The 26,557-nt window shown below is 44.8% G+C and overlaps 3 protein-coding genes across 3 annotated transcripts; 2 read left to right on the top strand and 1 right to left on the bottom strand.

Annotated features, from left to right (window-relative positions):
• Window positions 1–212: 212 nt before the first annotated feature.
• Window positions 213–4,976, bottom strand: sf3a1 (splicing factor 3a, subunit 1). Its single transcript, XM_058636913.1, has 16 exons — window positions 4,897–4,976; window positions 4,700–4,788; window positions 4,080–4,189; window positions 3,786–3,990; window positions 3,446–3,691; window positions 3,277–3,351; window positions 3,045–3,195; window positions 2,751–2,947; window positions 2,545–2,662; window positions 2,156–2,463; window positions 1,773–2,012; window positions 1,464–1,677; window positions 1,094–1,248; window positions 854–955; window positions 703–774; window positions 213–584 (listed from the first exon to the last, which is right to left on the bottom strand). The coding sequence occupies exons 2-16, from the start codon at window positions 4,745–4,747 to the stop codon at window positions 483–485; spliced, it is 2,343 nt and encodes a 780-aa protein (XP_058492896.1). The 5' UTR covers window positions 4,748–4,788; window positions 4,897–4,976; the 3' UTR covers window positions 213–482.
• A 93-nt stretch (window positions 4,977–5,069) lies between these two features.
• ccdc157 (coiled-coil domain containing 157) lies at window positions 5,070–8,312 on the top strand. The gene is made up of 10 exons (XM_058636914.1): window positions 5,070–5,317; window positions 5,520–5,670; window positions 5,786–6,455; window positions 6,534–6,611; window positions 6,692–6,852; window positions 6,935–7,111; window positions 7,210–7,378; window positions 7,482–7,621; window positions 7,696–7,772; window positions 7,883–8,312. The coding sequence occupies exons 1-10, from the start codon at window positions 5,070–5,072 to the stop codon at window positions 8,136–8,138; spliced, it is 2,127 nt and encodes a 708-aa protein (XP_058492897.1). The 3' UTR covers window positions 8,139–8,312.
• A 979-nt stretch (window positions 8,313–9,291) lies between these two features.
• LOC131463896 (rapamycin-insensitive companion of mTOR-like) lies at window positions 9,292–26,210 on the top strand. Its single transcript, XM_058636015.1, has 37 exons — window positions 9,292–9,360; window positions 9,486–9,533; window positions 11,283–11,380; window positions 13,090–13,154; window positions 13,381–13,512; window positions 13,615–13,678; window positions 14,142–14,268; window positions 14,382–14,551; window positions 14,864–14,931; window positions 15,354–15,421; window positions 15,516–15,598; window positions 15,824–15,911; window positions 15,999–16,089; window positions 16,677–16,743; window positions 17,104–17,184; window positions 17,313–17,413; window positions 17,558–17,723; window positions 18,099–18,200; window positions 18,297–18,343; window positions 18,440–18,575; window positions 18,670–18,869; window positions 18,967–19,093; window positions 19,399–19,563; window positions 19,684–19,760; window positions 19,943–20,021; window positions 20,104–20,213; window positions 20,304–20,391; window positions 20,504–20,596; window positions 20,677–20,783; window positions 20,998–21,227; window positions 21,305–22,415; window positions 23,344–23,600; window positions 23,698–23,904; window positions 24,441–24,593; window positions 24,984–25,107; window positions 25,196–25,334; window positions 25,428–26,210. Exons 1-37 carry the CDS (start codon window positions 9,312–9,314, stop codon window positions 25,509–25,511), a joined length of 5,202 nt encoding a protein of 1,733 aa, XP_058491998.1. The 5' UTR covers window positions 9,292–9,311; the 3' UTR covers window positions 25,512–26,210.
• Window positions 26,211–26,557: the final 347 nt, after the last annotated feature.

Raw genomic sequence — 26,557 nt, 5'->3', positions numbered from 1 at the left:
ATAAATGTCATGTGTACTTCCTGTTTTTTCACTTGAACTTGTAAAAGGTGCTCTCGTGATTAAACGCGAGAGAATCTGATGAACTACAAGGAATTTGCTTTGGTATTTTGGCGCGTTTCCAAGCTCAGTGACAAGAAACCACCAGTTAACCGCCTGATCTTTGTGGCCTGTGTTTCTCCATGACATCAATATTAAAACAACAAAAGCAGATCTATTGTTTTACATTCCTTTATTTGAATGGTAGAACATCATGGGTATTTGCAGTCACTAAATGTGTATTATCATCATCATCAACACAAGAAGAGTTGAACTTAACACATGATATCCAATCGGTCATAGACTTCTTTCATCGTCATTAACAACAGTTAAAATGCGAGGACAAGGTTTTCCTTACAAACCCTCGATGAAAAGTGGATTATATTGTGACGCAATATGCATTTAACTAAAATGACATGACAGGACTTTCTTTATCGCTGCATGGTTCACTTCTTTCGTCCACCTCTCTCCTTCAGTGCCAAGTGGATGACTGAACCGTTGTTCATATTGTAGTAAGCCAAAGAGTTGGAATCCTTGATAAAAATGCCCTAAAATGGAAGAAGAATCACATGTTTGACTTAGCAATGCATAGAATTATTTCTCAGTCACTTTATTGGGACCCATCCAGAAAGTACATTTCAAACAAGGTTAAAAAAGAAAGTTTACCTCGTATTGTAACTTCTGTTTTCCTGCTGGCATGCCTGTGGCTTCATGGATTTTGACTTTAATAACCGACACCTGTGGACACATTGTATTTGCATGTCAATAAGAAGGCATTATGTGCATTGACATAAAAAACAATTCTGTATTTAGATACCTGGTCTGTGAGAGGGACAGTGAAATTCAGCACTTGGCCATTTAGCTTCCATTCCGTCTTGTCCTGCATGTTGGGAACCTGTACTTTAACTGCCACGGGGCCCTGAAAAGAAAAGAAAATGCCTTTTACAGCAAGTATATGGTAGACCAGGCCAGCAGCCAGTATATGGTACCAATACAGTTATATGTATGATGAAAGCTGTAGAACGCAGACAAACAAACAAACACTGCTCTATCAAACCTTATTTCTGCGCAGGAACTCCTCCTCTGGAATGAGGTTGTCCTCGGTCTTCATTTTCTTACTGACCGGCTCGTCGTCGTGAGGTGGAGGTGGGTGAGAAGGCGGTGCAGGAGCAGAGCTTGGTGGTTGTGGCACTGGTGGAGCCGGAACAAATGCTGGAAGAGGTGAAGAGGTCATTTAAATGTAAAATAATAAAAAAGGGATATTCTTAAGCATAATCCTGGGCCAACAGTAAAATCCAGATCATTACTCAGCACCATCTTTCCAATGTTTTTGAAATGTATTATTATGTAAAAAATAAATAAATAAACCACTGCATCTTGCTATTTTAAAAAAGTAGCAGAGGGCAGGGGATAATAAAGCATCTTACCAGTTGGAACAACCATGGGAGGTGGTCTTGGGGCCATGATGTGGGGTGCTGATGGTGGCATGGGAACCACATTGATACGGGGCGCAGACATCATGGGAGCGTGGGGGACTGAGCTTAAAACTTGTCCTGGTCCAAGGCGCACCACCGGGGACCCAGGCGGCCTTGGAAGTACAGGTACAGCAGACAGAAGAGTGGTGCGCACTGGAGGTGCCATCTGTTTAACAAGCACATACGATGACGGGTTAGGATTACATGTTTACGGAGAAAGTCAAATGAAACGATGAACTATTTTTAATTATATTAACTTACAGATAGGGGTGGACGGGGCATTGAATTCATGGGAGGATTTGGTTTCGGCATAGAGGAGGGCATGGGAGGCTGGTGATGAATATCATTTGGTTTGCTTGGGCCAATTTTCTCCTTGGTATCATCCTCTCCGACGAGCCCTTTGGCTTTGTGAATGGCTTCAATTTGCTCTTGCAGGGTAATGTTGGCCTGTGCTGCCTGCTGTGTACGAGCCATACTTCCAGAGTGGCCATCCCAAGTGACCTGTCAGGGCAAGAGAAACACAGATGTTGTGGACACCAAAACATTTGACAAAATTGTTCAGAACTGTCAATAGTGTTCCGTTTCAATGACATCTGCGGGAATCGTTGGACCCAAAGATGTGTAATTAAAACAGCCATTCGCACCTTTTCCTCTGGCTTCTGGATTTCCTCTTCACCAATCTTCTTACCAATAGCAGTCTCTTCCACACCAAAAATATCAGTACGCCTCTCAGCCAGCTGTTTCAGGCTGCTCTCAATATCCAAACCAGGAGCATAGACTTCATCTTCTATCTGCCTCTCTTTGATAACACGATCTCTTTGCTCCAGCCAGCGTGGATCCAGCAGACCAATTCGCATGTGCTCTTGCATCTTACTGGCTGGGATCTTCTCGCCAGTAATGGGTGAGATGAGGTACTCATCCGTGGCAATGATTGAAGGCTGAGGCTTGGAGGCTACAAGAAAAGACAGCGTTAGATAAGCACACGTTGTACATGTTAACAGCACAGAGAAAGTGTTAAAGAAGCACAAGTTACCTTTGGGGTCATAGTCTTTGCGGATGATAACCTGGTCTGGAGTTGGAGGCAATGGAGGTGGCATTGGATTGTCTGGTGGCAGAGGAGCCTTCATGCCCATATCCTCGTCATCAGATCCCTGAGGTGGGCAATAATGACATGTTATTACCATTTTGTTTTGTTTCTTTGTAAGCAGGGGGGGGGGATCATTCTTCACTGGTTCTTACCTCGTCCATGTCCTGAACTTGTGTGTCTTGATCAGGCTGTGAGGGATGCCCACTGCCTCTGTCCTCTCTCACATCATCTTCATCTTCACTCTCAACCTCCATCTCCACCTCCTCACTCTCTCCATACTTCTCATAGCGCTCTTGGATGAGGATACGAGCACCAAGCTCCTCTGGTGTGGTTGGTGGAGGGAAGTGGCCTGGGGAAGATGGAGTGATAACCAAATTAGATCAGGTATTCTGGTTACATGAAGGGACTTCCACATTTAATAATAATAGTCATCATGGTAATATTACCTTGTTCATTGGGCTGGAAATCCACAGTTTCGACCACTACAAAGTCATGCCAATCAATTTGGGCATATGCCACCCTTTCTTTCTCTCTTTCCTCCTCTTCCTTCTTTCTCTCACGCTCCTGGAACTTTGCCCACTCAACACGGTATCGTACCTGACGGTGGAATAGTATGACAGGTGATTAACACGGGATTCAATTCTTTCATTGTAAGATAGTCACAGTTTAAGGGATTACCTGGTCCATAACCTCTTTTGGATTCTCAGCCTCCTTCTTCAGCTTGGTTAATAGGCCTTTGGGAGGGATGAGTATCTAAAGGACAGCAGACGAGTTCAAGATACAGTTTAGTATCATGGCACAAACCAAGCAGCAAACCAAGTGTCAGACTCATTATTTGGCAAGTCACCTTAGTGTACTGCTCAACCAGTTTGGTGAAATAATTAAAAAGGCTGTGCTGCGGCCGCAGAAAGTCAAACTGGTAGTTCCTCTGTTCTTTCTGCATGAGCTGAGTGAGGAACTGGCGGCCATTGCGAGCAACAAACTGGGCAGTGAGTTTGACAACATCCAGGTCAAATGCTGAGATTGACGGAGGGTCTGCAATGAACTCAAACTCAGAAGGAGGTTCTTTGGGAATCACTGCCTCCTGAATTACCTGTACGTATTTACAAGCACAAAATGTTAATTGTTAATACCAGTTATAACCTATGGAAACATGTTTTAGAGCAGATGAAAAAGCTGTGTCTTACTTTTTGAGGCAGCTGCTGGGCTTGCAGCATGGCCTGCTGCATAACCTTGGGCACTGCTGCAGAGGGTTCCTGTCCTTTGCCCTCTTTAAATTCATTAACCTTGTGACGGTAGTAGGAATGGTATGGGTCATTGAGGTTGAGGAAATTGAATTTTGGATTGTTGATCTCATTTTGACGAATTCTTGCTTCAAACTCGGGACCATTCCTATGAAATTACAAGAACGTTGCCATTTTATGTACATAAAAACAGTTTGAAATTGCAGTTATATAAAAGATTAGTGTGGAGTTACCAACCTGGCAACAAAGCTGGCTGTCTTGTCAACTATGTTTCTGACCTCAGGAGGCGGATATATGATGCCAACAATTGGCTTAGTAGCTGGGGTTTCCTCTACTGGTGCATCAATCTGTTGAAAGAATGTACATTTATAGACTACAATGCCTTTAAAAAAACGTATACATTAAACAACATAAGAAATCAATGGATAACCATGTTATAAAAACCCTAAGGACCCATTTAGTCCTAATATTAAATATTGCATTTAAAACAGAATATTCCTGCAACTTCCGATTACAATATAAACATAAGGAAAGTGTAATGTATTTTACACAAAATGTTTCCTGGTTACTACTACAGAGAACTCAGAGTTTCTAAACCTACAGTCTACTTTTAATAAAATGCCGGGTAACTGCTGACAGTGATTGCTCTGGATTATCCTCAGTAAACGAAGCAACGACTCGCTGATAACAAACATTTACTTGAGCCATTATAGCCGAATGAGTTGTCACTTGGAGCTAGCAAAAATAACAAGATAAACGGCATAGGCTATCTGATATTAACAAGTGAATTACGTCAGGAAAGCAGCTGGAAATGCTGAGTATATTAGCCACAGTGCTAACATGAGCTAACTCGTTACCTTATTGTTGGGCTCCGGCTGAACTATCTGGACAGGCCCGGGCGACATGGCGGCGTCTTTCTGTAACACCGCAAATTACCTGAAAACAGCTGGCGAAAGACAAACGTAAATGTGTTTCAGATATACCTGGTTTAATAATATAACGTTAGAAGTGCAGTATATATTAGTTTGAGGCCAAACTTTGAACGAACACTTACCACGACACGCTATCGTTGCCCCCGATGGAGACGTATTACTTCCGGAAACAAGCAGCAAAGCATCATGGGAGTCGTAGTACCTTTTGTCGAAGTTGCCAGGGAGATTTAAGGCAACAAGCTGCACCCACTCACACGCACTGCTGTGGCAGATACATCAAGTCCGCTTGTTAGACATGAGTCAGTTCCTGGATCGGCGGGATTGTATCGAAAGTCTGCGGAAAGACCTGGTTGATCTTCAAGGAGCCATCCTGGACGTGTTCTCTAGAACCGGACCGGTCCGCGTTCCCTCCTGGAAGTTCCCCGACAAACTGTCATGTAACCTGGACATGGTGGCTCTTCTAGAGCGGTGTGACTTTGTGCATGGAGAGGGTGAATTCAATCAGCACTCCCATACGGTCCTTCTGGAGCTCGTGATAGACAGGTAAACACTTCATAACCTAAACCCTACAACACACCAGTAGTAACATTTATTTATTTCCCACCCAATCAATACAATTGTATTCAGAAAACGCTGCTAAAAACAACACAGTTGGCCAATTCCTATTCATTTGTATATTTTGTGTTAATTCTTTGCCTTATCTATAGCCTAAATGAGAATAAAACCCACGTGTTTGTTTGTTTAGACTTCTGCTCCTCCTTCAAAGCTTCAGTTCTTATGTTGAGCGTGTAAGGTGCAGCCAGCCAAGCGAACAGCCTCAACACAAAGGATGCTTGTCAGTCGGTCTTGTGGTCAGAAACTACTGGAGTCATTTAGTTCATTTTGTCAACCTTATGGTGAGTAAATGTTTTATTATTATTATTATTATTATTATTATTATTACGGTTCAACTCAAAACCTTTACATACAACTGACATGCTGTTATGTTTCATGTCTTCCTCCGTCTGCCAGGTGACCCCAAACGACCTGAGTGAGAAACAGACCAGACCAAAGACGTGTGACTGCGATGAGACTGAGGCAGCGTCCTTTGCGTTTGACAGCAGCAGACAGTGTTTGTCTGCTTGGTCTTCAACAAGCTCCTTCAAGTTTTTGCCACACAACCACGTGTCCTCTGGTCCTTTCCACAATAATCCATGCTGCCCCAAGACCGACAACCACAACGTCAGCTGCCAGACCGTGGAATCGTCTCTCTGCCCCTGTGATGCCTGTTATCATGTGCAATCTATTTTAAAAAAGACAGGAAACGCTTTTGTGGAACTGTTGCAGAGTGAGGGTCTGCCCTCCTCTCTGCAGCCGCTCTTATCTGCTGTTGAGGACACATTGGAGCTGGGACATATGACAGCAGGGGACGTCACCCAGTGGGCCAACGAGCAGTCTAGGGACATGCGCCGACTGGAGAAACATCTGCAACATGTGCGCCGTACGGTCGACCCTCTCAAAGACAGACTGGCTGCAGCAGAGACAGAGCGGGCGAGACTCCGGTCTCAGTTGGAAAAGGCACGGCAGCAGACACAGAAAGACCAGGCAACCATCGTTCAGCTGGAGTTTTCACTTCAGAAAGCACAGCGAGCGATGAAAGCAACAGAGCAAAAACTACACAAGGAGCAGCAGCTCAAGAGAGGTGCGGTAAACTCACACAAATGCATACAATGGGCAATCTTTTAGATCACATTAAATACTGTAATATTTCTTTTAACAGAATCTCTGTCTGTGGAGGAGAGTAACACTCGGCTAAAAGAAGAATTAGTAGTGCAGCAGGGTGCACTACGGTCTCTTGGTAAGGACATACAAGATTCAGGAGTTCCCTTCATACAACGTTTATATCTTTCTGAATTTTTATGTCATTTTTTTTGGTAGAATGTGAAAACATTGCACTGCAGGAAAAAGTGAAGTCCAAAGAAGACGCTTGTTGCAAGCTTCAACAAACGATCCAGCAAATCGAGAGTCGCGTCTCTGAAACCCACGTCCTTCTTGATAAAGAAAACGCCAAGTACCTCAGTGCCTGTCGACAACAAGAGGTAAGTTCTGGGGCAAACACTGCGCTATTATTTGAATGTACAGAGGGTACAGTGGTTATTGTTGTCGCTGTTTATCATCCAGTCAATGCAGACAAAGCAGAAATCATTGCTGGAGCGAGTGGATGCTCTGGATGAAGAGTGTGAGGAGCTGCAGAGGCAGTTGGGAGAGAGCGAGGAGAAACAAACGAACCTACAGAACGAGCTTCAGCAGATGTCGAAGGAGAAGGAACAATTGCAAGCTCAGCTCTCTCAACAGCAGGTTTCACCAGAGCTCTTACCCATAATAATACCTGTTATAAATCTAGTAGCTCATGCATTGACGTGGATGTATTTTTATCATGTTCTTTGGCAAAACAGAATTGTGGTGTAGAGCTTCAAAAAGAAAAGCAGATGCTGGAAACAAACATGGGTGAGCTTCAGAAGAGCGTGGCTGAGCTGAAGGAATATGTGCAAGCGATGAAGGAGAGGGAGAGGCTGCTGGTGGCTTTCCCTGAGCTCAGTCCTCTATCTCGGGCCCAACCACAGAGTAGGCAATCATTGAAACTTTGTCTTTAGTTTTTATACGCACTCACTGGATAAAGTTAAGCGTCAGTCTGGTCATATTATTTGACAACGTTGTACTTAACAAGGTACCGGAAATGTGCTTTTGGATATGGAGAAACAAATGCAAGCAAATGGCATCCGCGTTAAAGTCCTGGAGAAGGAAAATGTTACTCTACGCAGCAGCCTTGAGAAACTGAGGGAAAGAGAACGACATAATGCTACAATGGTAGGGCGATATGACGAGTGAATACACAGAATACTAAACATGCAGTATATTAAAACCATTATTGTTGTCAGTAGGAAGCTTCACCCCAGCAGACATGGAGCCACTCTCAGCTCCCCACACCTGCAGAAAAGCAAATGCACAACAGTCGCACGTGAGTAATCCAAACTTTAGATTAGTTAACATATTATTATTATTATACAAATGATGCAAAAGCAGCACTTACGCATCATGACACCATTGTGTCTCTTCTACATTCCACAGACACAGCAGCAGTGACACATGTCTTGAACACAGTAAAAGAAAGACAGAACCTGGAGGAGGTGAACATGGTCTGGAGTCCGCTGGGTCAGAGGGTCGTGTGTCCAGCGCTGCTGCTGCCTCCCCCTCATTCCTGCAAATTCACCTTCACACCATCCACCTCAACACTCCACACTCCACTGCTACTCAAAGCCACAAAAAAGGACACGGGGCATCCGTCGTCTCTCCCTGCAAAGGCTTGAATCAGAGGAGAAAATGAAATGCTGCTGACCTGGGTGGAAGCCACGTGAACTGCCTCACAAACTAACACTGAATGTGGTGACATGTGTGGCACTGCTGCTCGTCCTCCACTAGATGGTGCTGTTGTAACCAGAAGTGAGTGTTTTATTCAGGATGCTTCATGTCTCATTAAAAAGTTCAAACACATTTCTGATGATTCATCGAAGTGTCATTTATCATGTAACAACAAATACATAGAATTAGAATTATTATATTTATAATTAATAATTATATTTATTACTAACCAGTAATGAACACACACGCAATGGGGGATTGGATGCCTTGCTCAGGGGCAGCAATAATAACCTCACTAGTAGTCTAGAGCCAAGAGATCCTTGGGTCATGACCGTTTTCAGATTCATTCATCGAAATTATTGTGCTAAACACTGATTTAGGGCAGCCCATGACCAAGAGGAAAGGAATTGGGCTTGTAGGTCACTGGTTCAAGGCCCCTGAGCAAGGCACCCAGTCCTTCAGTGCTCCCTGGGCACAGATAAGAGCTGCCCGCTGCTTCTGTGTATTGATTACCGGTGTTTAATAAGGATCAGCTAAATGCAGAGGTCACATTCACTGAAATTGTATACATGAGAGGGCTGTCTGTCACTTTGAATCTTGTAGTGGTCTTTGGCTCGCTAAACTTCTAAACCTTTCACTCATTAAATCGTCGTTTGCTGTTTCCATTTGTGTAAAAACATTAACTGAATTGTGGTAATGATTTTAAAAAAGACTAACTTTCACATGAGTATGTTGTATTTTACATGATGGCATAATTAGAAGACATGAGTTTTTCCTCCACTCCTGCAGGTCAGATAATGCAATAATACCCAAAGTAAAAAACAAACAAACAAACTACAATTAAAAAAACTATAAATAAAGTGAAACAAATCGTGTTATTCCTGTTGAAATGATTGAGCATTTGCATTTTTTTGAGCTTATAAGTCGCTCTCGCTTCGTCCAGCACGTGGCAGTCTCCAGGTCAGATGTACGTGTTTGTCTCTGATAAGATCAGATGGTGATGAGGGAGATCCAGCTGATCCACGGTCTGTAGGGAGGGGCGTCTGCTGCTGCGAACGTCTCCCCGTGGTCTCCCCTTGTTTTCTCCTTTCTCGCGAGAAGCCGCGAAGTTTCCGGTGTTGTGTACGTTCCTGGAAACATGGCGGCCAGCTTCCGCGGCCGTCCTATTCGGAGTCTTCGGATGCGAGGTAAGCCTGAACAACTCGACCCGGCGAAAAACACGATAGTGGGATATTGTGATAAAGGGTGTTCTCGGGCACGTGATGACCTTGGTGTGGTCCCTCACCGTGCGTGCTGTGCGTTTTTCTGACAGGTCGGAATGACAGCGGGGAGGAGAACGTACCGCTGGATCTGACCAGAGGTAAGCAGCGGCTTCATCACATCACCCTCAAAGCGATTATTGTTCAAAATGGATGAGCGGCATTCGTGCAAACATTCGCGCTGTGACGTGAAACCCCGCTGCGTTGTGCCCGCGTGAGCTGCGCGTGCTGCTGTTGCGCTGTCACCTTCGTCTTTCTGTTTCACATTCACAGTAATATCATAATAACAGCGGCGGCGAGCTAACCAACTAGCAGTGTTAGCATGAGCTAGCTGCCACGGCTAACCAGCCATGACGACGGTCTGTTGTTTTGGTCCGTGTGAGTCGGCTTTTATTCAGACAAACAGCCTCCAGTGCTCTACTCATACATTTGTCATCGCTAGCTGCGAGATACACTGGCTTTCCTTGCTCTTAGCTAAGTAGTAATTAGGCAGCACTGGGTGCGTGCGCTGTTCTTTTCTTCTTCTCGTGCCACTGTGATATACACGGTGGTCAGGTTCACGACACACCACGTATCAATCCACGTCTTGGGACCCTAACTGGTTCCATTACAAGCTAGGGTTGTTTTGCACTTGAAATGTCGGTTTGTATTAGAGCTGGGGTGGAGGCTTTCATCTGTCAGCTGTTATTCAGGGAGTTGAAGAGTGTGTGCAGAATACTAGTACACCTCAGACGTTACTTTCAGGACTGTGATTGTACAATTCTCAAACTGATGTCTAAAACCTGCCTGTGCTCAGAACCTTCAAGGTCATTGAGCTCAAAATTCTGACATAAATGCAATGAAAAACGTGTATGTGGTACATAGTAGATACTGTGCCAAAGCATCAGTATTGCAGTGCATGTAGTAGTGATGCACAATATTCTCTGCACGATATCAGAATCGGCAGATATTGGCTTTTAAATGTATTATCAGATATCGGCAAACAAACCAAGATCTGCCCAAACAGTGGGCTGCTACCTCCTTGACTTCTATGTTTGTGCCCTCTCCAACTATTATTCCATCTGTCAGTCTCTTATGTTTATTTATTTTGCTCAATGTAGAAAATATATATATCTACATCTGCTGTGAACATGAATATGAAAAACATAATGTTAATTTCACTAGAGAGGAAACTAAATGACCTCTGCAGTTGGATGCAGTGAAAAACATATCCGTTATCGGCCCAATCACTCCCAATATATCTATATATCGGCAAGAAGTCCAATATCATGCATCCTTAGCATGTAGATAATTGCCTGACTTGTTAATGATCATCTAGCTAGTTTTGATCAATGTCCATCAGTGTGTTGTGTTTATTTTCTCTAATAATGTCTAATAATAATCATGTTGTGGTAAAGTACTTTTCTCTTACAGATAAACATACATTTGTAATTGTGCTCATTTAGGGTGAAAGAAGTCAGAGCTTGGAAAACCAATTGGAAATAGTCAATATTTTGATATGCTGACGACTAATACTCATAGCTATTTGTATTTTCCAGATTAGTTACTGAGTAGAAAATATAATATATCATATGGTTTGTCTTTCTGTTGTTTTTTGTTTCAGTGAGTGGAATTTGTTTACATAATAGCTGTATGAACTTAAAATGAAAATAAGAAACAACACAGTTACCTGCTTAGGTCTTGCTCTTACAATCTAGACCTTGTTTTGACTGTACACACTGAAAGAGTTTAGCCTGCTAAACTAACTTCCTTCCTGCAATATATCAAATACAGTTCATTGATTGTTATTGTGTCAATATGGCTTTTTGCTTGTTTTGGTTACATTGCATTTCCTTTTGGTTTTCCTGCAGAACCATCAGAAAACCTCCGTGAAATCCTCCAAAATGTGGCCAAACCGCATGGAGTTAGTAACATGCGAAAACTGGGCCACCTGAACAACTTCATAAAGGTAACTCTGCCAAGTTAGAATCCTTATGATGATAAAGGTTGTCTTCCCTTCTGTCATTTAACCACTGATCCCCTCTTCTTGAGTTCTAGGTCTGTAACTTGATTTGTGTCAAGAGAGATGCTCTGTATTTAAAAATATCATACCTGGTTATTGTTCTAAAGTTTTAAAATATTTATTTTTTCACTGAGACCAACTAAAATCGTGTAAGGGATCATGGAGTTTAGCAAGCACTACAAACTGTTAGGGATTTAAAATCATAGATGTGACTGACAGACATTTTGATTTAATTGTTGTTTTGCTTTGATTCAATTATTATTATTTTTTTTTAAAAAGCAGCTATTTTTATGTTTAAATACTATGATGGAATTCTGCCTTTCATCTAAGACGTATTAGACTATTCCTGAGCCCTCTTCTAATTGCTCACCATCTTGTCGTTGAGAAGTTAACCAATCTTAAGCATGTGATGTTGAGATGTTTGTTGATTTATTTATTGTTTTTGACCAGTTTATTAGTAGCTGTGCAGTTCGTATGCAGCTGCCACTGGAGTGGACTGAAGGCTGAATGTGAGCCAGCCTTAGCAGTGCAGCTAAAATCTGTCCACCTAACTATCTTGTTTACAACTGACAGGAGAGTAATTGCGATGACAAGTGTGTATATGTCTGTTAGAGCGCCATGCCTCTGATTCCTTATAAGGGTTCTAGGACAGTAAGGGTGACCTAATCCCCTTGGAGATTGTCGCATGCCCTTCTCTCCATTCCCTGCCCCCCCCCCACCCCGCCTGCTTGTGCTGTTACATCACTGTTGATTTAAAACAACCCCCTACTCACTACGCCTCTGTCCACCGATTCCATCTTTCCCTGTCTCTCCTCCTACTCTGTGGTTTATGATGAAGGAGAGAGGACCTTTATTTTCAGCTTTGAGAAACTGCTCACTCATAAATGACCACTTTAGTTCACTTCATCATCATCATCTGGGAAAAGCAGAGGTAGACTGATGAAGTAGCACTGCTTTGGTGCCTTAGGCTGCTCATAAGGTGGCACACGTGCAGTCCTTTTCAAAGATTGTGCTAAGATTTTTGTTTTGGGAAGATCATCCACCCTTTAATCATTGCTTTGCATACTCTGACCTTTCTTACCAAAGCTAACTGTTGCTGAAGATTTGTTTGTTTTTAATGTACAGTCTTCTTTCGTTTCCTTTCTATGAACTGGTTTGAATGTGGTACACACCAGCTGTGTGTGGTGGACCTAGCAGAAATATACAGATAATACAATAACAAAACATTTCTTACTTTCTGTTCTCACCCTCTGTCTTTGTATATATTTAATATTTACTAGTGCACGTAAACAAACATAGGAGGTGACCCGCAAATGTGCAGACCCACCACCAGCATGTCTGCAGGACAGTGAAAGGGTGTGCTGTTTGTTAGTTTGGTCCGTCCATGACCCAATCACTGTTTAACAGTGAGTGTCTCTGATCAATGACACTACCAATTGAGACGCTAAGCTGCTTTGAAAATTCCCATTGGATGTTAAGTCTATTGTACAGTCCTTTCTAAGGTATCAGCCGCAAAACCTCTGAAATACCATTGCATTAAATGGCATAATTAAAAGGTATAGGCATCTATACCACCTCGGCGCCTGTTCCAGGCTTACATTGATCCATGTAAATGCAGAAAACTCAACCAATTTCATAATTTCTTTGTTCTGTAGCTGCTATGCAGCGTTGGCCATCGAGAAGAAATCTTTGGGTTTACATACGAAGACATCATCGTTTGGTAAGTGTCTTTATACTTTTTATCCACATTTGCGCTTTTCCCACTTAACTGACCTGTTATATGCAGGCGTGTAAACCTGTTAATTAACATTTCATTACGTTTTTTATCTTAACAAGTGACATAAATCATCATATTGATCACATAATTAAGGAATTAACACGACAGTACTTTGTGAAGTATTTATGAGTCTGTTCCATTTTCTAACTTTGACATTTTCAACCCTAAGTCTGCGACTAGCTCTACTAAATGAGGCCAAGGAAGTGCGTGCTGCAGGGTTGCGGGCACTGCGTTACCTCATCAGAGATACACATGTGCTGCAGAAGGTCCTCAGACTCCAGGTGGACTATTTAATAGCCAGGTGAGATCCTGCATAGACCGGTCAGAAGGAAGTCTGTCTTTTCATTTTCCCTTTTTAGATCTATGTTATTAAGCTTTAATACTTCTAATGCTGTTGTTTCAGATGCATTGATATCCAGCAAAGCAATGAGGGGGAAAGAACTCAGGCACTGAGGCTTGTCCGAAAGGTAAGATGCACAGAATTCCCATGTTATTTTCCCATGTTATTTGTTTCGTTCCTCCGCCGTGATTCATCGGTTGAGTCGGTATCGTGAGTGGGAATTTGCCCTCTGATGTTATAGGTCAGTCTCGGTGCTGCCAGAAAGATCATTGAGTTTGCAGGAGTGTCAGTGTATGGACACTTAGCAAATGTCTGCAGGACAAGGTTATTTATAGTTCTTTCTGTAGTTTACTGTAAACCATCTCTCTCTCACACACACGCATAGACTCTGGCTCTGGTTTCAGGAAGCAACTATTAGCCAAACAGGTAGTAACACAACCTCAGTGTTTATGAAATACAGGCTGACCTGTGATCATAAAATTTATGTCTCATTCACTTGTGACCTCATAAAACATCAAGGCACCACTTTTCCTTTTGCATTTCAGATTTGATCGATGACTCGTGTTTCTCTCCTCTTCCCACTCTTTTAGATTATCACTGTCAATGCCATGCTGTTCCCCACCTCAGTCACAAACTCTCTTATTGCTGTGGGCACCGATGGACTCCAAGAAAGAGACCGCATGGTTCGTGCTGCTATTGCCATCGTCTGTGAGCTAGGTGAGTGCCCGGTGTTTGTGCGGAGCCCTCAGGAAGTTGAAAAAATACCTAATTTAATAAAAAAAAAATGGATGCAAAGCCTGTAATCTTTCTTTGTTGCCGAACTTGTGCAGCACTTAAGAACCCAGAGGTGGTTGCCAAACGAGGAGGCCTCAGCACCATCCTGAAGAGTGTGATCGACTGTCAGCTGAGTCGCATCAACGAAGCACTGATCACCACCATCCTCCATCTACTCAACCACCCACGTACCCGTCAGTATGTGCGGGTTGATGTCGAGCTCGAGGTACGCACAGATTGGAATTCATTATAAGTGAGCCACTGCGCTGGGAGTCATTCCCGGTCTGATTAACTGCTGTAGGTTGCCGGTCTCTTTCCCATGGTGCTCAAAGTAATCAGTTCAAATTATTCTCTGAAGCCTCGTTGTCTGTAAACGGTCACCTGGGACAGACTCGTCTCATCACTGCTGTCATTATGAGAGGTCATATGAGATTTATTGCAGGTTGAATGTTTGATGGGGAGATTTCAGAATGATTCCACTTCAATAATTCTCTTATATTTTATACTCATCCATTTTTTCCCCCCCTGTGTGTTCTAGCAAATCCTCGCCCCTTTCACAGATTTTCACTACCGGCACAATGCAGACACGGCTGAAGGGCAACTCAAGTGAGTGTGTGTGTGTGTGTGTGTGTTGGGGGTATGAAGAGTGTTACTGTTACAGCAGAGACAAAAAAGATAGTGTTCTGACATTTCCCTCTGTTTACTGTTTGCCACGCTTCTATATTGGTAACATTGGTAAGCGTTGGGGGAGAGTTGAGTGTTTTGTGTGGTGTTTTTGTGACGTCACTCTTGTTTATCTGGGCTGCTCGACTCCAGAATGAATGAGCACGAAAAGACGTGTGTCACACAAAGTAACGCAATCGTTTAAGTCACTTTCAAGTTTATGGGTACTCTTTGACGTCAATGTTGTTTTGCACTCGCTGTGTAATTGGAGACCTTTGTGAACGCTTCTGTGCAGAAGAGATGATAATAGTGTTGTGTGTATGGAACATGTTGCCCTGTTAATGATGTGTGTGTGTGTTTGTCAGGGAGGACAGGGAGTCCCGTTTCTTGTCTAGTAGGATGGCCATCGTGGCAGCCTTCCGCTCCTGGTCTGGTAAGGACTTGGATGTTAACAAACATGTGAATGCTTTTCACTTACATGCAATGTATTTTCATGAGATAACTGTCTGTGTGCCTTTATTACTCAGGCATTATCAACCTATGCAAGGCTGGGAATTCCGGCATCCAGTCCTTAATTGGATTACTTTGCATACCAAATATGGAAGTTAGGGTAAGTACTGAAACATCTGCACACCAAACATGTACTAGAATATCTGTATGGATTTTTAATGCAGTTTATGTTTTAATGTCTGACCCTGTTTACATTGTTTTATTTTTATTGTTTTGTTACTCAGGCAACCAAAAGCCTCACTGATGAATAAGTCTAATAAGCATTTGATGTAGAACCAAACACGGTAGTATGTATCTAATTTCTTCAATGTAACGTGCCCCACAGAAAGGCTTGTTGGAGGTGTTGTATGAGATATTTCGGCTCCCCGTGCCCATCGCAACTCAAGACTTCATGGAAGGTCTTCTTAGTGTCGGTAAGGACAATATCTACTCAGTGTCTGCAGTTTCAGAGCCCACATCTGTACGTGTCGGTGCCTAACGTGAGACCTTATTTACTTCAGACCCTGCCAGGTTCCAGGACACATGGAGACTCTCCGACGGGTTTGTTGCTGCCGAGGCCAAAGTCATCTTACCCCACCGAGCACGCTCCCGGTGAGAGAACCCAGATGGAACAGAGTCACAAAATGGTTGTGTTTGCATGGATAATGAAAGGCCTTTTGCATTTCTGTTTGTGAACTTTCCTGACACACACACACACACACACACACACACACACACACACACACACGGAGTCCAGGATGAACTGCAACGGCGGCATTATTTCAGCTTAGTCATGTTTGCTGTTTGTTTCTTCTTTATGGCGAATGATGTCCTTGAAATGGCGAGTTCAAATGTGTTGCTAACTGCTTCATAGATTAAAAAGTCCCAAATTACTGTATCGTACTGATATCAGTATTGGCAGATAATCAGGTTTGTGATATCTGTAGCGTGCCTTCCCTACTGATAAGATTATGATGTCAAAAGTCCAGATCACTGATGTCTTAAAACACATTTTAGCCTCAGCTCAAGAATGAATTCACAAATGATGTTTCAAGTGATAACATTTTACATTCAAAGAGTCAAAAACATGTTGTGACATCACAGCGTATTTCCTGTTCATTTATTAAACATGATTTCGTCAGGTTGGCTGAGACGTTCATCTATGAGCTGGTAATTCTAGTTTCTCTTTGATTCAATAGGCCCGATCTGATGGACAACTACCTTGGATTTGTCCTGTCGGCTTTTATTACCAGTGGCCTGCTGGAGGTGGGTTGATCCAGGGTTTGTTCAGACCATTGCTCCTGACGTCAAGCTTTCTATAAGAACAGACTGCGGGCGTTGAAGAAACAACGGTTGCAAGGGAGTGACGCATTTATGTTGCCCAGTCAGCTGACTGTTATGGGTCTTTACTCATACCGTACCATTACTCTGGTACCCCTAGAGAAGGTTACCAAAAAGCGGTTATTTTTGGTACAATCTCAATGGAAACACAAAAAAAAATATGAACAGTACTGAACCAAACCGTTCTACTCGGTGGAAACTCTGATTTTGTTGTGTGACAATCCTCTGCGACATTTTTGCATCACTGTCAAAACCTGCAGTCTCTGTGTCCTCTTGTCTTTGTAGGGTCTCGTTGAAGTTGTGACCAGTAGTGATGACCAGCTGGCTATCAGAGCCACCATCCTGCTTGGCGACCTTCTGCACATGGTAATATAGAAATGACCACACTAACTACACGTGACATTGTGTAGTTAGTATTTGACCTTGTGATGAAAAAACTGCTGAGTCACTCTGATTCTTATTCAAAGTGCTTTTTCTTCCACCTGCTTCTTTAGGCAAACACCATCCTTCCTCACTCCCACAGTCACCACCTCCACTGCCTTCCCACCCTCATGAACTTGGCAGCCTCCTTTGACATCTCTCAGGAGAGACGACTGTGAGTACTCTGGCCTGGGTCTTTTGCTGCTTAGTCTGCTGAACACCTTATATGTCCAGAAATCATCACCAACATTAATAATCTCAATAATAATATTTATCTCTGTGTGTGTGTGTGTGTTAAAAATTCCCATGTATGTTTCAGCCGGGCGAGCGCAGCAGTCAACAATCTGAAGCGTTTCCATGAGAAGAAGAAGAGAGGCTTGAAACCACACAGTCTTTACCTGGACCACATCGTACGCAAGGCTGTGTCTTGTCATAGCCGCAGGGAGTCGCACACGCGTGCACACAGGGACATCTATGTCATTAAGGTGAAATGTACAAGATTATTGACAGTGGATGTGTTCCTCCCTGTGTGTTTAGTACAAACACTGTGTTGTGTTGTCTTTAGTTTAGCTTAGCTTTGCACAAACACTGTGCAAAGAGAAACAGACACAGTAGCTTCTATCACAAATGAAAAACCCCCCAAAAAGTATTAGAACTACTAACTTTTTATGACCTTTTATACACTAACAAGTGTGGCACTACATTGCCCTACAAGTTCCTTCGATAGTGCATCCAACAATTAGTGAGTTATAACCTGGACAGTTCAATTTTTGAAAATAACTGTATTATAATCACTTCCACTTACTAAATCAGCAGGGATTTGGTCCTGTTTTTTTAATATTGTGAAATCAATGTTTCAGGACACAGAAGATGCACTGATGATGAACCTGAGAGACAGTCAAATTCTCAACCACAAGCAGAACCTGGAGTGGAACTGGCTGCTTATTGCCACCATCCTTAAGGTCAGGCTGTTGTCATGCACAGCATCGTAGTACCCCAGAATCCATAGTCTGCGTTCTCCTGTCTAATGTTCAAATGTTGTTTTTCTTCTCTCTTAGTGGCCAAACGTAAACCTCAGGAATAACAAAGATGAACAGATGCACAGGTAAAACCTTCATATTCTAAACACAAAACCTCACTGCAGACCTCCTTTTCTGGCGTCTTTGTTTTAAATGTGTTTGTCTGTTTCTGTGTGATGCAGGTTCGTGCGCAGGCTTTTGTTCTTTTATAAGCCCAGTAGTAAATTGTATGCAGGACTTGCTCTGGATCATGCAAAAGCCAGACAACTCACTGTGGTTGGATGTCAGTTTGTCGAGTTCCTCATGGACTCAGATGAGGTGAGATGGGTGAACACATAAACAGATAAATTCCTCATTTACTTTGTGTCCTTTTCTAATTCTCTCTCTTTTTCTCTCTCTCTCCTGTCACCAGGATGGCCAAGGTTACCTGGAAGACCTGGTGAGGGACATGGTGTCCTGGCTCTCCTCGTCTCTGGGACTGAAGCCTGAGCGCTGTCTGCAGAGTAACGGCCTGCTCACCACACTCAGCCAACACTATTTCCTCTTCCTGGGGACCCTCTCTGCTCACCCGCAGGGAGTCAAACTGCTGGAGAAATGTGGCCTGTTTCAGTGGTGAGTGAAAAGGGAGAACCTCACAGCTTCATCCTGATTTAGGTCAGTTTAACACAACCACTTTAACGTCTTCTGTATCTGTTGTCTGTGTTTGCAGCCTGCTGAATCTCTGCTCTGTGAAGAACCAGGATGCTGTGCTGAAACTTGCTGTAACCACACTGGACTACAGCAGAGATGGACTGGCCAGAGTGATCCTCTCCAAGATCCTTACTGCTGCTACTGATGTAAGAGCGCCACAGGAGAACAAGAGAACAGACAGAAACATATATATGTATAACAAAACAAACAGAAACATATATATGTATAACGTATATATTTATATACATATATACATAAATATATGTATATATATATATATGTATATATATATATATATATATATATATATACACATATATACATGTATATATATAGAAAAATAGAAAAATGCTCCATTTCTCTATGACTCTTTAGTTTGTTCCACCAGACTGACAGAGTCTGCCCCAGCTGTAACCACAGTAACGATGCTTCTTGTCGTTGTCCTGAGCAGACATGCAGACTGTACGCCACCAAACACCTCCGTGTGCTGCTCCGTGCCAGCGTGGAGTTCTTCAGTAGTTGGGGCATGGAGCTGCTGGTGACACAGCTCCACGACCACAGCAAGGCCGTGTCCATGGAGGCCCTGGACATACTGGACGAAGCCTGCGAGGACAAGGTGACGTGCATTGCTTAAAATGTTGACGTTTTTATTACAGATAAACGCAGCACAAAGTATGATAAATAGTCTTTTTGTGAAGTCTTTCTGCCGCCTGACTTAAACTGTGCTGCTTCACAGGCCAATCTTCATGCGCTGATCCAGTTAAAACCAGCTCTGTCCCATTTGGGAGACAAAGGCCTCCTGCTGCTCCTCAGGTGCGTCTTTACTGCTCGTATCATTTTTCTAACCCAGTTAAAATGAATCGCTGCCAGTTTTCGTGTCAGGGTTTGGATCGGGGGCCGTGGTTTCATTTGAACTGGGCAAGAAGTTCACCACATCAGCATTGCTTTACCAGCACACGCTTAATAGTATTTGATGTTTTTATTCTGCTTTTTAGGTTCCTGTCCATTCCTAAAGGTTTCTCCTACCTCAATGAGAGGGGTTATGTCAGCAAGCAGCTGGACAAATGGCAGAAGGTATGATCAGGATATTAGATTATAATGGGACCCCAAACTAGCACAGTTTTCTTAAATATTTATTCACACTTGTAATTTACAGGAATATAACCTTAAATACGTGGACCTGATAGAGGAACAGCTCAACGAAGCACTAACAACCTATCGCAAACCTGTCGACGGAGACAACTATGTCAGACGCAGCAACCAAAGGTGAGAAACTCGGCACAGTCACCGCACCTGACAAAACCACAGGGTTTGGTGCTAATGGTTGTTTTCTAACATCTCCCGCTGTGTCTCCAGGTTACAGAGACCAAATGTCTATCTTCCTGTGCACTTGTATGGCCAGCTGGTCCACGATAAGACAGGCTGTCACCTTTTGGAGGCTCAAGTAAAGACATTTTTATTACTGTGATCATTTTCCCACTGTGTTGTTCTTGGGAGCAGAGGACTGTGTGGATTCTTCTGTGTTTGTTCCTACCGTTCATTTCTTTTCCTTTCAGAGTGTGGTTCCCGACCTGAGTTACACAGTTCGCTCCCCGATGCTGGACACCTGGGAGGGCATCAAACAGCTGAAGGCTGCTCTCTGGGCTCTGGTGAGGAACACTTTCACTGTAATAGTCATATATATAGTTAATAGACATGCTGTTGCTCACGCGTGTCGTTTTCCATGCAGGGCAACATTGGCTCTTCAAACTGGGGACTGAACCTCCTGCAGGAAGAGAACGTCATTCCTGACATCCTCACGCTGGCACAGCACTGTGAGGTGCTTTCAGTACGAGGGTAAGCTTAAACCTGATTTTAAACTCGGTAAACTGATAAATTCAGTCCATTTGAAATGGATTTAAAATCTCAGACCTCTTAGAGTTGCGTACTCCCTCGAGGGCGCTGAGGTCTGCAGATCAGCCTAAAACAAGGCAAAAAAAACCCCAGAGGTGATGGAGCTTTTGGATGTTGGTTGTAGATTCACTCACGGTCCTCTCGCTCCCATCCACAGGACATGCGTGTATGTGCTGGGCGTCATCTCCAAAACCAGGCAGGGCTGTGAGGTGCTGAAGCAGTACGGCTGGGATGCGGTCCGACACAGTCGCAGGACGCTGTGGCCCGTCACTCCGGACGAGGTCGACACACAGTTGACCTCTGAACTCTCCTCGGTGCCAAGCACGCTCAGTCTGAACTCTGAATCCACCAGCTCGCGTCACAACAGCGAGAGCGAGTCTCAGCCAAGTACGTAGGACACCAGTGTGATCAAGCGTCTTCTTTGCTCCTGCTGTGGTTATTTATCTTATTATTGATGTTTTCAGACATGTACATAATGGATGATGACAAGTGTGACGGTCTGGACTCGTCAGATGAGCCCTCTTTCTGCCTGCACCCCAAACCAGTCAAGGACCGCAGCCCCTTCACCATCCTGGCGTCCACACGCTTTGTTCGCAACCGCTTCCTGAACTCGTTATCGCTCCCGAGTAAGAAGCTGCGCTCCACCAGTGACCCCAAGACCCCATCGGGATCCCGTACCCCCACTGACTTCAAGACGGGGAGTATGAGGCGGAACAGGACGGTGACGGAACCCTCGGTCTATGTCCCAAGCCAGGGGGACGTCTTCACCCCCATGTTTAATGGCAGAGGAATGCCGAAGAGTCCCACGGTGAGCCTGGAGACGTCTTTTGTCGGGACCAGGGACGGCTCTGAGGAGCAGCTTGTGGACGGAAGGCTGGCGAGGGGGGGAAGCTCAGGCCTTGGACTAAGTGGTCTAGGAGGGCACGGGGCTGTAGAGCACCCCAGCCGAGAGAGGGAGCAGAGCAGCAGGGAGCGTTTGGCAGGAGGAGACGGCGGCTCGTCCTCTAGTGGAGGCAACATGGGAGGGAGCGGAGGGGGCGTCGGCGGAGGTACTCAGTTTAAAAGCCGCAGCCAGAGCTTTAACACGGACACCACAACCAGCGGCATCAGCTCCATGAGCTCCAGCCCCTCGAGGGAGACTGTCGGAAACCCGGAGCATCCCGAACCGGAGCCAGACTCGTCAGACTGCGCGAGCCTCAACACGGTTGTGTCTGCCAAGACTGTCAAAACGCTCTCCTCCCTCACACCCCAGGCTCAGACCAACCACATGTCAATGTCCAAGTCGTCCACTGTCTCTCTGGTACCTCCCGGCTCCTCGCACACACTCCCCCGCCGCGCTCAGTCCCTCAAGTCTCCTTCAGTGACCACCATCAAGAGCCTGGCTGACTGCAGCTTCATGTACACCAGCCCGAGAGACGCGCTGGGCTACGCTACGCTGAAGAGGCTGCAGCAGCAGAGGATACACCCATCTCTGTCTCACAGCGAAGCGCTGGCTTCTCCTGCCAAAGACGTGCTGTTCACTGACGCGATCACGATGAAGACGGGCAGCCTGGACTCCAGATTAACACCTCGCAGGTAAGTCAGGACAGAATCACAGAGTCACACACTGTTGCTGGAACTTGTGTGTGTGTGTGTGTGTCTATATCTTCTGGCGGTTTCAGCAGTGCCTCTGGTTCATGTTTGGTTTTGTCTGAAGTGACGGACGTGATTGTGTGTTTTCTTGTGCACCTTGTGCTGTGTCCGTCAGGATATCGGACAGGAGAGGTACCTGTCCAGAGCCCAGCCTCATAAGTCCGTACCGCAGGCTGTCCCGAACACTTTTACCGTGGTGGGTTGGACCGACCCGGTGTCGTCCTCGGTAGAGACGTAGCTTCTAGCACCAATCCAGCTGTTGCTTTTACTTCAATAGCAACTACAACCCCTTGTACAGTTGCTCTGCAGATGATTTGACTCCTGTAGCGCAGTAGTGTAAAGCCCCCCTGTTGACTGATCACTCTCTGGTTGTTCCTGCCTCTTGTAGCTGTGACCCTTCTTAGGTTTGATTGTGAAGTCCCTGATCAGCTACTGCAATAATTATTGATTAAAAGTTATTAACTTACCTGTACTCATGTGTGTTTGAAAAGGAGAGATGGGAATTTTCCTCGGTTAAAAAGACGAGAGAAACATCTCAGTACTCATTATTACTCTTTCACAGACACACACACAGTTGTTGATTGATGACTAAATACAAGTGTTTCACTGCGTCCTAAACTCGTTCTTTACACGTTATGAGACAGAATGCGTCTATACCATCTAACAGTTTTGGATAAGTTGTCTAATTATGCTTCCAGTGGCCTCTGCTGTGAGTGTATCTGTAGCTGCTGCCTGGTTAGTGAGTTGTAAACTTCCCTCTCATGCTCTACTCACTGGTTTTTCTTTTATTTCACTTACTCCCCGCGTTCCTCATCTGTCCCAGTCTCTCCTCCCGGGTCCTCTCACGCACCTCTCCTCTTACCTTCCCTAGGTTCCTTAAAGCTCTGAGCTTCGCCTCTCTGGATAAAGAGGAACTGCTCAGTCCCATCAACCAAAGCACTCTGCACCGATGCTCGTCCGTGCGCTCCATGGTCTCCAGCGCCACCTACGGCTGCAACGACGACTACATCGGCCTGGCGCTGCCCATGGACATCAACGACATGTTCCACATCAGAGACTTGTCGTACTTTCAGCAGAGGGTCAGCCCTTCGTCTGAGGAGCGAAAGCGCTTCCTCTTTGGCGACGACGGTAAAAAACGACGACGTTGACGTTACTTTCGTGAAGTCCATTGATGTAAGTGGAGCTGTGCTCACCGTGGTTGTTCCCCCCCCCCCCCCCCGTTTAGGCGATCGCCCCGCCCTCCCAGTGCTGAAGCAGCAGTTCAGCATCTCTGAGCTGATCGTGTCCCGAGGCGACAGCCAGAACCACCTGGTGGGTTCAGAGGAGACGGGACTGCAGGAACACTCTGAAGAGAACTGCCTGTACTGTGTGGGCGCCATCGTCCTCGGGTACCCCACACAGCCACAGCTCAACAGCACGCACCCTCGGACAGGTGAGCACACACACACACACACACACACACACACACCCACCCTCGGACAGGTGAGCGCACACACACACACGTTTGTGTAGCATTCATAGTGAGGACATTCATTGACGTAAAGCATTCCCTCGCCCCTTACCTTAACCTTAACCATCACAACTAAGTGCCTAACCTGAACCTTTATCCTCACCTAACTGTAATTCCTAAACCTAACCCTAAAACCAGGTCTTAACCCTGAAAAATCAATTTTTAGTGGAGTCAGAATGTGAGGACCAGTCAAAAATGTCCTCACTTCCTTAGGTGACTTCCTGGTCCTTCCCTGGCATGTGCTCTCTTTAGCCACACATGTGCTTTTGCTTCTCTTGTCTCACCTCCTCACCTCCTCACCTCTTCACATCCTCACCGCCTCACTTCCTTAGGTATATAAGTTTGTTGGTGCTCAAAAAGATGCCCATACAAGAACACACACACACACACACACACTGCCTTGGACAGGTGAGCGTATTTAAAGTGCAGGATGTCTTTGTTGTCTTTGTCGCTGTCAGATTACGTGGACTTCCCGTCGTGGGGGGGTCAGAGCGGCCACCGTCTGGAGGTGATGCCTCAGTCTAAGTTCTCTGGAGTGTCCGGCTGCAGTGACGCTGCCGTGTCACAAGGTTCCGTCTGTAGCACGCCCACACCTGCTGACATCGTCATCGGTAAGTGAACCATAGACCAACAAGTGTTAAAGAGTGTTTATGTTGTTTTTGGTTTGCAAACAGAGTGAGCAGAGGAACAGTTTCACCACTAGATGTCACTGTTTCTCATAGAGTTGTGATAATTAAGCAGAAATGGGTTAAAGAAATGTGGAAAAACTCATTTTCACAAGGATTTTGGATGCAATGGAATATCGGGTGGATTTAGTTTTAGTTTATATATATATGTGTATATATACATATACAGTATATCTGTGTATATATATATATGTATATATATATACATACATACATATATATGTATGTATATACACATATATAAAAAAAATACTACGATGAATGAAAATAAAAATGTAGTAAGAAAAGAGTATTTGTTGGTGTTTATTCCTTCAGATGCGAAAGCCCTTTCAGAAGATGGCCCCGCCTCCCGGGTTCTGCTGAGGAAGGAGGTTCTGCGCCTCATCATCAACCTCAGCTCCTCTGTCGGAACCAAAGGCCACGAAACAGGACTACTGACGTAAATCCCTCTTTCTTACTCAGCTCTTATTCTGGGTCATATCTCGTGTGACGTTCTACACGTCATGAAAATCCTTCTGTCTCTTTAGGATAAAGGAGAAGTTTCCGTACGCGTTTGACGACATCTGCCTGTACTCGGAGGTTTCTCACCTCTTGGCTCACTGCCTGTTCCGTTTGACCTCGAGGCGTTTCATACAGGAGCTCTTCCAGGACGTGCAGTTCATGCCCGTGAGTCCTCGAACCGCCCGCGCGTCCATCTACGAGTCAGTATTTATGTTTAATGGCTCTTCCTGTTTTGTTTGTTTGTTTGTTTGTTTTCAGATGTACGAGGAAGCAGAGGCAATCCTGACAAAGTTACCAAAACCTGTCCAAGAGGACGCCGTTGACCCGCCGGTCGAAGCCTGATCGTCCCTCACAGCCCCCGGCTCTGTCGCCCCGACAACCAGGAACAATTACAAGACTGACAGATTGAAGTTCAGCTCTGAGGATGGAGGAACGTGTTTCTGTTGCTCTAACACAGAAAAAACCATAGCCGAGGAAGAGGAGGAGGAGGAGGAGGAGGAAGTGGTCGTCACACAACTTTCCTCTCACAAACACGAGTGGGGAAAAGGGACAAAGTTTTACCTGACACGCCTAATGCTGTCACTTTTCTTTCTAACAGGAAAAAGGCGGAGCAATCTTAACCAAATACTGTTTGCAGATCGGTCGGCTTCTCAAGCGACACGTGATGAAACATGTGAATGATGCTCAAGGACAAACAGGACCATGAAGACTGAGACAGAGACAGAGACACAGTTCTATCACCATTGTTTTTCTCTATTGAAATGAATACGGCATGATGTTGTTGTGTCGACCCAGTGATTCTTTTTTCTCCCGATGTAACAAAACACTACAGAGGAATCCTGCTGTTTTTAAACAGGACCTGGACCCTCCCTGGTCCTGGTCCACATGGAGCCTCCCTGGTCCTGGTCCACGTGGAGCCTCCCTGGTCCTAGTTCATGCGGACCCTCTCTGGACCTGGTCCTGCCCCTGCCTGTGCTCTCTTTAGCCACACGTGCTTTTGCTTCTCTTGCCTCACCTCCTCACTTCCTCACCTCCTCACCTATTGACCTATTCATGTCCTTCACCTCCTCACCTCTTCACCTCTTCACCTCCTCAAGTCTTCACTTCCTTACCTCCTCACCTCTTCTACAACCTGTAGCCTCTGGTCGGCGCAGAGAGCCGCTGACTCTCGTGTTCCTCGTATCTCTGACAATCAAACATCAAACGCGGCGTCGTGCAGCTCTGACGCCGCTCTGACGCCGTACGTGAGAATAGCATGTGATGTGACACTAGTTAACGTCATCCTTTTACTTCCTTAGGACCTTTTTGATGTTTTTCTCCACTTTTTAAAATCTGTACAAGGATTGATCACAAACTCTGCTCATAGACATTTGCATAAAGCCGCGTGA

Source organism: Solea solea, chromosome 8, assembly GCF_958295425.1.
Source record: "Solea solea chromosome 8, fSolSol10.1, whole genome shotgun sequence".
In the NCBI taxonomy this organism is placed as follows: domain Eukaryota; kingdom Metazoa; phylum Chordata; class Actinopteri; order Pleuronectiformes; family Soleidae; genus Solea; species Solea solea.
This window is presented reverse-complemented; position numbering and strand designations above follow the sequence as displayed.